Genomic DNA, 8,518 nt, shown 5'->3' on the forward strand with positions numbered 1-8,518 from the left:
CTCTCTCTCTCTCTCTCTCTCTCTCTCTCTCTCTCTCTCTCTCTCTCCATACAAAGCGGCTAGAGGATAAAACTGATTTTCCTCTATGGAGTTTGTATAAACAGCCATCAAGTACATTTACAAAAGCTGTGCATCATCAATCACTAGAGGAATACTGGCCTGAATCACTGTAAAAACCACTTCAGCCACAGGAGAATGACCGGAATCAAGAAGACAGCTTGTTTGTTTGTTTGTTTGTTTGTTTGTGTGCATGCATGCCATGGTACACAAGGAAGTCAGGACATCTGAGGGTAGTTGGTTCTCTCCCTCCACCATATAGGTCCAGGTATTACATTCAGGTTGTCAGACTTAGTAGCAAGCACTTTTACCTGCTGAGACATCTCCCATGCTCTCATTTTACGTTTCTCAGAGCAGTGGACAAAGATTCAAAGATTTCTCCATAACTTCAGCAAGGCTTAAGTATAGAGTTACCATATGATCCAGCAGTTTTTCTCCTAAGTATATAGATACCTAAGGAAAACAGAAATATGTACATACAAAAAAGGCATACATGAATATTTATAGCAGCATTATTTATGATAGCTACAAAGTAGAAACAATCCAATGTCTATCACCTGATGATTGGATAGTTAAAATATGGTGCATTCACACAATTCAATATTTTTGGCAATAAAGGAAGTACTGATGAATTCCACAACACAAAGGGAGCTTTGCAATATTGTATTCAGTGAACGAACACTGACATAAAAGCTGCATACAATATACTTCTCCATTTATATGACTGCCCAGTGAAGAAAAAATTCCTTTTTGTGGTGATGAATATGTCCCAGAATTGATTGTGGTAATGGATATATACTGTACATACAATAAAAACCATTATATTATATACTTGGGATCAACGAATTACATGATAAATCTATCTCAGTAAAACTGTTTGTAAACATATATGGAAGACTGATGAAAGCCAGTTGTGCTGGGCAGGTAAGTAAAGGCAATTGAAGTGAAGTTGATTGAAGCGGACTTCACTGACTAATTTCCATTTGGGGGGGCCCTGCAGTGATAATCAACTGTCTTTTTTCCTCAGGACTCCATATCATCCACAGCCTAGACGAAGTCAATTTTATACAGAACCTTGTGTTTTACATTGAAGCTGCATATAAAACTGCTGTAAGTACTTGCTTTAGAATGAACTTAAACATAGAATGGTTTTGTTTCTAAAACATCGAACATCTCATTTCTTCTTATAACACTGAACCTTATTTTTTTAAGTGTCTTTTTTTATTATTACAATTTATTTTTTCTCAAATCGTAATTCATTCACACAGGGGTTATAAACACAGAAAGGCAGGATGTGGGGAAGGGAATGGCACTGGAGTGTGGGTGTTCAGGGGGAATACAGATATCTTCAGAACCGGGTATCGGCTGGGTGAAGGTTCAGGGGACAGGTCACTATGACTCTGCCTATGACTCGCTTGTCCTTATCTAAGTTGGTATTGCCTGACAAGGCTACCTATTTACAAGGTCTATGACTACTCAGGCTTGTAAATTTCCACAAAAGCTGCCTGTTTACATTAGCTTATAGCCATCTGTTTCGATGTTTTTCCACAGAGACCCAAGACTTGCTGTTAGTATACATGTATGACAGGCCTATTGCTGATTTTAGGCCTATGGCTGATTTTAGGCCTTGAGTGTGTAAGCAGGGATGCCTCTGACATCTCCTCCTTCTCTAAGTATAGAAGGGCTGTGGCAATTCTAAACTTGCGAAGGCGGGGATAGAGGCCTGACCTCCAGTATTTGAAGGGGACCTTGTAATGGCTCCAGTCCCCCTGTCGTTGTCCAGTGAGGCATGAGGGCCATACAATGCTGAACCTTATAATGAACAAAATCAGAAAGGCTCATGACAAAACCATTTTCAATTTCTTTACCAAGATCTTCATTGCCCCATCTTCAGTGTATTACAGAGATAAAGAGGGTCCAAAAGCTGTGCTTTCATTTCTTCCCATTCTGTACTTCATGGTGTGTGCTTAGCAACTTGAGACTAAACTGTAGTCATTTTATTATATTACTATTTTCATTCAATATATTTTATTAGATCATCTCTAGCCCAGGCTGGTCCTGAACTCACTACATGAGGGTGATCATAAACTGCTGATTCTTCTGCCTCTACATCCTGAGTGTTTTGGAGTTAAAGGCATAAACTACCATGAGCAGTTTTACGTTGAGCCCTAGCAAGCGCTCAGCCAAGATATGTCCCCAGACCCTTACAGTTTTATTTTAATTAAAACCTTTAAAAGAAGAATGATAACTGGGTGATATTATGGGCCATTTAGCTGTACACAAATACAATTTATTCATATGTTTATTGTTGATTTATTGATTTACAATCTACTGTATAAAAATGTTTTTCTTTTATGAACTACCATATAAAGTAGGTTCATATTAAATGTCATCTATAATATTCTCTCTGTATAAAATGTTGCATTAGACACTATGGAAATGTATTTTTTCCTTTAGTCTAATATGAAGTTTTTTGTTGCTGTTGTTCACTGAGAGTTTCTTTATAATCTCTCAAACTTCAAATAATCCAAATGCCTATGAACAAGTAAATGAATAAATAAATTACAGTATGTTCATAAAAGGTAATATTTTTCAACAATAAAAAAATAACAAACTATAGAGTCATGCAAAAACATGAATAAATCTAAAATGCATAATGGTTAGTAGAAGAAGTCTCATAGAAAATGTACTTAAGCCTGGGCATGGTAGTATAAGCCTTTAATCTTAGCACTTGGGAGAAGCAGAGGCAGGTGGATCTTTGTGAGTTTGAGGCCAGCCTGGTCTGTATAGCAAGGTCCAAGCCAGCCAGAACTACATAGTAAGAGCCTTTCTCTAAACGTGTGTGTGCGTGTGTGTGTGTGTGTGTGTGTGTGTGTGTACACATACAAGATGATTACACTAACATAAAATTCTAGACAGCTGTAATGACAGTAAGCAGATTTGTGATTGCTTCTTAATAGGAGCAGAAGAAGAGATGGATTTTGGAAGCCAGGAGGAGACTTTGGAAGTTTGTGAAACTATCTTTTATTGTGACGATAATTTCACATATGTAGATATAATTAATTAATCACAGTGGTACCGGCTAGTTAAAGGTGCTCTCTGCCAAGACTGATGTCCTGAGTGAGTTATCTATCTCTCTCCCTCCCGCTCTCCCTCCCTTCTTACACACACACACACACACACACACACACACACACACACACCTGTACTAAACATTTTAAAAGAGGAATTATATAGTTTAAATATATTCTGGTTTATATACACCACTATACATCAGTAAAGATATAAAATATTACTATTGTGGAATGGATGAATGCAATCACTCTAAGACTGGAAAAACACTCCAATCTTCTCTGACTGTGCTTTTATATGTTTCCATTTGTTACTAACCTCCTTGTATTTAACATACCTCTTCTCTTTTATTTTTGTGGTGCTAGGATTAAACACAGGACCTTACGCATGGTTGGCAGGTCCTCTATCACTGAACTGTATTTCCAGTCAGCATTCTTTTTCACTTTTAACTGTTGTATTATTTTACAATATACTACTTTTAAAATGCATTTATCACTTTTGATAATGTTCATCTCTCCATGCATATGCATCTGTAACTTTACTCATTTCTTTTTTGATGGACACACAGTCTGCTTCTGTAACTTGGCTTTTATAAATAGTGCTGTAGTAAACGTGGTATGCAGGTCTCTGTAGTATGCTGATTTAGAGTCCATTGGGTATATTTCTAGAAGTGGTATAGCTGGATCATATGGCAGATCTATTTTTAATTTTAAAAGGCACTCCCATACTGATTTTCATGATGCTGGACTAATTTACATGTCCACCAGCAGTGTGTAATATTTTTCTATATTTGTTTTTAGTTATTTTTTGATGATAGATATCTGAATGGGGTGAGGTGAAATCTCAATGTAGGTTTGGTTGGGTCTTTTGAGACAGGGTTTCTCTGTGGACCAGGCTGGCCTGGAACTTAAAGATCCATCTGCCTCTGCCTCCCAAGTACTGGGATTATAGGCATACTGCACCACTGCCTGAATGTGGGCTCAGAGGTCTGCTTACTTCTTTCCCCTGGGTGCTGGGATTAAAAATGTGTGCCATTACACCCACCTAAATACATATTCCAGGTTGAGATTGAAGCATCATATAGTACCAAACACTGCAGAAGTATTCAGTGAGGAACAGGGAATCTCAAAAGTACACTAGAAAAAATGTCATAAATAAAAAGGCACAGGAGTCTACCAGTGGCTAAACCTGGAACAATTAACAATGTAGGCAACAAAATAATGATAGCATTCCATAATAAACCAGCAAACACACACACAAATAAATAAATAAAGAACTGAAAAATAAAAAAAACAAGGAATAATGGACTGCCTTTCTTGGAGAAGGATTATAATTAATGACCATAGAAGTAGCAAGGAAAATAGATCAAAATTATCATCCAAACTGCACTTGCTATAAGCAATTTAGGCAGAATGCTGAACCAGTGGATGGTTGTTTAAGGAGAAGCAGGCTATCTGCATGATCATCTTGTTTTTCTGAAATAGAGTCTCATCTCAGGATTGCAACCAGGAGCAACGCCACTTTGTGATATTTATATAGTATTGAACTGTCTCTCAAATTATTTACTAATTAAAAAGAGAAAAGTAAAATGGAAAACACCAGTGCTAACCAAACTATTTGGCTTTCAGTAGTTATTATTTAGTGTCAAGGTCACAAAGGACAAGATTTGTGAAAGCACTATTGCTTGGAAGTCCCTAAGGAGGCATGGCAGGAATGAAATTGAATCTTGGAATGTGTAAAAAGCACTAGTCAGGCATGGTTGTGTATGCTTACAATTCTAGCTCTTGAGAGATTTAGGCGTGAAGTCCATAGTTAACTCTGTTGCTTAGTTGAGTTGAGTCCTTAGCTTTAACCCTTGTACTGTGGTTTTGTTCAATGTTAACATTAGGCAAAACTAAGTCAGAGGTATTAGGGGACTCATTGTACTATTTCTGCAATTTTGTGTAATTATAAAGGTTTTTAAAAATAAAAAGGTATTAAAATTAATTTTAAATATTTTTACATTACATCCCTGTTCCAGGGAATCTGACACCTTTATTCAGATATACATGCAGGCAGAGCATATTTTTTAAAAGTAAACATTAAGGAAGATAATACATGTATTGTACATTTTAAGTACCAAGAGATTACGATTAGAATGTGTGCTTGACATAAAAATACCAGCTTCTGTTTAGCCTCCATGTGCTAGACTTTATGGGAATCTCCTTTGAGGAAAACTTGAGAAGTGTTTCTAGATGATCTGAGTTCAGTTTCTTAGACTTCCTGATTAAGTGTCGAAGAGACTCCCAACTTCTTAGAGGCCCCAATGTAACTTAGGTCATTGTCTGCTCCTTAATAGCCAACAGAGAGGCATGCATGTGTGAATGTGTATGTAGCAATTTTGCTGCAATTAATTTTTTTTATTTTAGGATTATACATCCTTTACTATTTAGTGGTTGTGGTTTGATTATAGTTCTATCTTGATTTGGTTTTTGCCAGGACTTTGGGATATGGGAACGTGGAGATAAGACCAACCAAGGCATCTCAGAATTGAACGCCAGTTCAGTTGGAATGGCCAAGGTACATTTCTTTCTTATTTTTACCAAGTCTGGTCATAGATAAAATCTTAATGTACATGTTGACCCATCCAATTGTTCTTTAAACCACAGACAAAATTCAGATTCCTCCATGAAACTATGAATATATAGTATTAAAACTTTTTTTATAAGTTTCAAACTTGATGTCATATAGCTTTTGTGGCAAGTCTCTGTTTATGTATCCTACAAGAACAACACATTTTAAACTATATTCACCATTTTTGCCATTGCATAAATTAAGGGAAGCTCTTTCCCTCCCAATAGTCCAGTCGCCCAAGCTCAGTATCAGGTAGCCATCTCCATGATCAGGAAATGCATGGTATAAACTTGATCCCATCACCATTGATTCTGTCTTTGATCACTTTATTAAGATGTTGTCTACTAGCTTTATCTGCTGTAAATTTGCTATTGTTTTTAATGAGTATTTTGTGCTCGGTCAACTTCTACTTCCCTTTACGTTTCTCAGTTGAAGTGTTATTTCTCCAGGGAAGCCATCCAGAACTGCTTCATACTCCCAAAACAAGGTCAGGTTGGCCTCATAGTTAAGGAATTATACATAATCAATATATACTTAAGATAATATCTAACCTTCTTGGTAGTTTAATGCAAGTGAATAAAAAACATACACCTTTTAAAATCAAGGTAGATATGGGGAGGTGGTGGCTCAAGCCTTTAATTCCATCATCAAGAGGCAGAGGCAAGTGGATCTCTGAGGTCTAGGTCAGTTTGGTGTACAGAGCAAGTTCCAGGATGGCCAGGGCTATAGAGAGAAACCATGTCTCAAAAAGGTAGGTAGGTAGGTAGGTAGATAGATAGATGGATGGATGGATGGATGGATGGATGGATAGATAGATAGATAGATAGATAGATAGATAGATAGATAGAAAAATTTACATACCTTATATTAAGAAGAATACTGTCATATACTGTGAGTGATGAGTTATATTGGAATAATATGCATAAAAAGCAGTTTAGCATTATATCTAAGAAGTTGTTCACATACTTTAAGCCACTAATTCTACATCAAGAAATTAATGCTTAGGAAAACTGGCCATTTCTCTCACTAGCTACAAGACTCAGGGGAGAGGCCTGCACCTTGCCTGAGCAGCACAGTAGAACTGGCCCTAGTTGCTGGGATTGTCTGTCTGGCCTGAGGGTATGAGACTAGGAGAGCTGCTTGACTGCATAGTGATACAGACTCCAGTTTAAGTTTTCCTGGACAGTATAGGAGACAACGTATAGATCACAAACTCTTAGGAATAAAGAATGTTATTTTATTTTCTGTTTCATTAAATATATTCAAAAGCAATGTCATGTGACATTTATAAGATACTAGGAAGAAAAATATGTATAATATATCTCATTCTTGATTTTCTCTCTTTCTTTTAGTTCTGGGATTTGAACCCTGGGCCTTGTATATACTAAGCATGTGTTCTGCCACTGAAGTCCTTTCTTCCATTGCTTCTTACAGGCAGCCCTGGAAGCACTAGATGAATTAGACTTGTTTGGTGTGAAAGGTGGGCCACAATCAGTTATCCATGTCCTGGCTGATGAAGTACAACACTGCCAGGTAAAGAATGGACCATGTCATAGCAAATTTTATTCTTGCTTAGAGTCAGACTTAGCATGGGCTTTAGCTTAAAGAGAACAGCCCATCTTGTGATTATTACCATGTGATCAGAAATGCCTTTATCAAGCATTCTATACTGAGATAAACCTGGTATAGCATGAGCTATAAAATAGATTATGGGTATCTTAGCTAGAGTTTACATTGCTGTGAACAGACACTATGACCAAGGCAACTCTGATAAAGGACAACATTTAGTTGGGGCTGGCTTACAGTTCAGACAGAGGCTCAGTCCAGTATCATCATGATGGAAAGCATGGTACTGTGCAGGCAGACATGGTGCTGGAGAGGTAGGTGAGAGTTCTACATCTGGTAAAAGTTCATTCTTAGTTTTGTTTATAATTGCTGCCTATATTGAAAGTTTCTTTTCCCTGGTATGTGAAGTTTCTCCCTTTCTTCAAACCTTGATTATTTCCTATGATATCCTAGTGAAGATAAATTAAACTTCTAATTTTGAAAGTGGTTTCTGTGGATAAAGTATGTCATGGAAGAAGCAGGAGAGCTTTTGTGGACAGGAAGAAGGCTAGTGGGACTAATGCAGGGGCAGGGGAAATGTGAGCAAATGTGATGATACATGGCTGAAAAGGTAAAGAAGCCCATTATTTTCCACACTTGCTAAAAATTAATTTGAAAATATCTCAGAGGCATATCCATCCTTCTCTACTCTGCCTAACTGCTGTATTTATTATTTTAAAGTTTTTATTATTTATGTGTATGTATTTTTTTCCATGAATGTATTCCTGCACCATATTCATTGCTGGTACCCATGAGGCCATAAAGAGATGTTGGCATTATGGATGGTTTGAGCATCCAGTCATCTAGAAGAACACCCAGTACTCTTAACCACTGATCATCTTTCTAGCTTCTGGTTTTTTTCTTATCTAGATGCTAGGAACCAACAGAACTGTGTGTATCCCATAGATGTTAGAGTCTTTATCTATGAGCAGAGGCTCTCCAATCAGGATAAGAAAGCACTGAAATAGGATTAAGAAAATGGATGCCAGACTGGAGAGATGGCTCAGCAATTGAGAGCACTGACTGTTCTTCCAGAGGTCCTGAGTTCAAATCCTAGCAACCACATGGTGGCTCACAACCATCTGTAATGGGATCTGATACCCTCTTCTGGTGTGTCTGAAGACAGCTACAGTGTGCTCATATACATAAAATAAAAATAAATAGATTTTTT

At 37.2% G+C, this 8,518-nt stretch overlaps 1 protein-coding gene across 2 annotated transcripts in view; it reads left to right on the top strand.

Annotated features, from left to right (window-relative positions):
• Phka1 (phosphorylase kinase regulatory subunit alpha 1) overlaps window positions 1-8,518 on the top strand; it is a 98,360-nt gene that overhangs the window by 8,718 nt on the left and 81,124 nt on the right. For both annotated transcript variants that reach the window (XM_028775792.1, XM_028775794.1), the window contains exons 5-7: window positions 1,085-1,167; window positions 5,608-5,688; window positions 7,177-7,275. In XM_028775792.1, the coding sequence (XP_028631625.1) occupies window positions 1,085-1,167; window positions 5,608-5,688; window positions 7,177-7,275 (263 nt within the window). The remainder of the gene's footprint in view (window positions 1-1,084; window positions 1,168-5,607; window positions 5,689-7,176; window positions 7,276-8,518) is intronic.

The sequence above is a fragment of the Grammomys surdaster genome, unplaced genomic scaffold (genome assembly GCF_004785775.1).
Source record: "Grammomys surdaster isolate TR1022 unplaced genomic scaffold, NIH_TR_1.0 260, whole genome shotgun sequence".
In the NCBI taxonomy this organism is placed as follows: Eukaryota; Metazoa; Chordata; class Mammalia; order Rodentia; family Muridae; genus Grammomys; species Grammomys surdaster.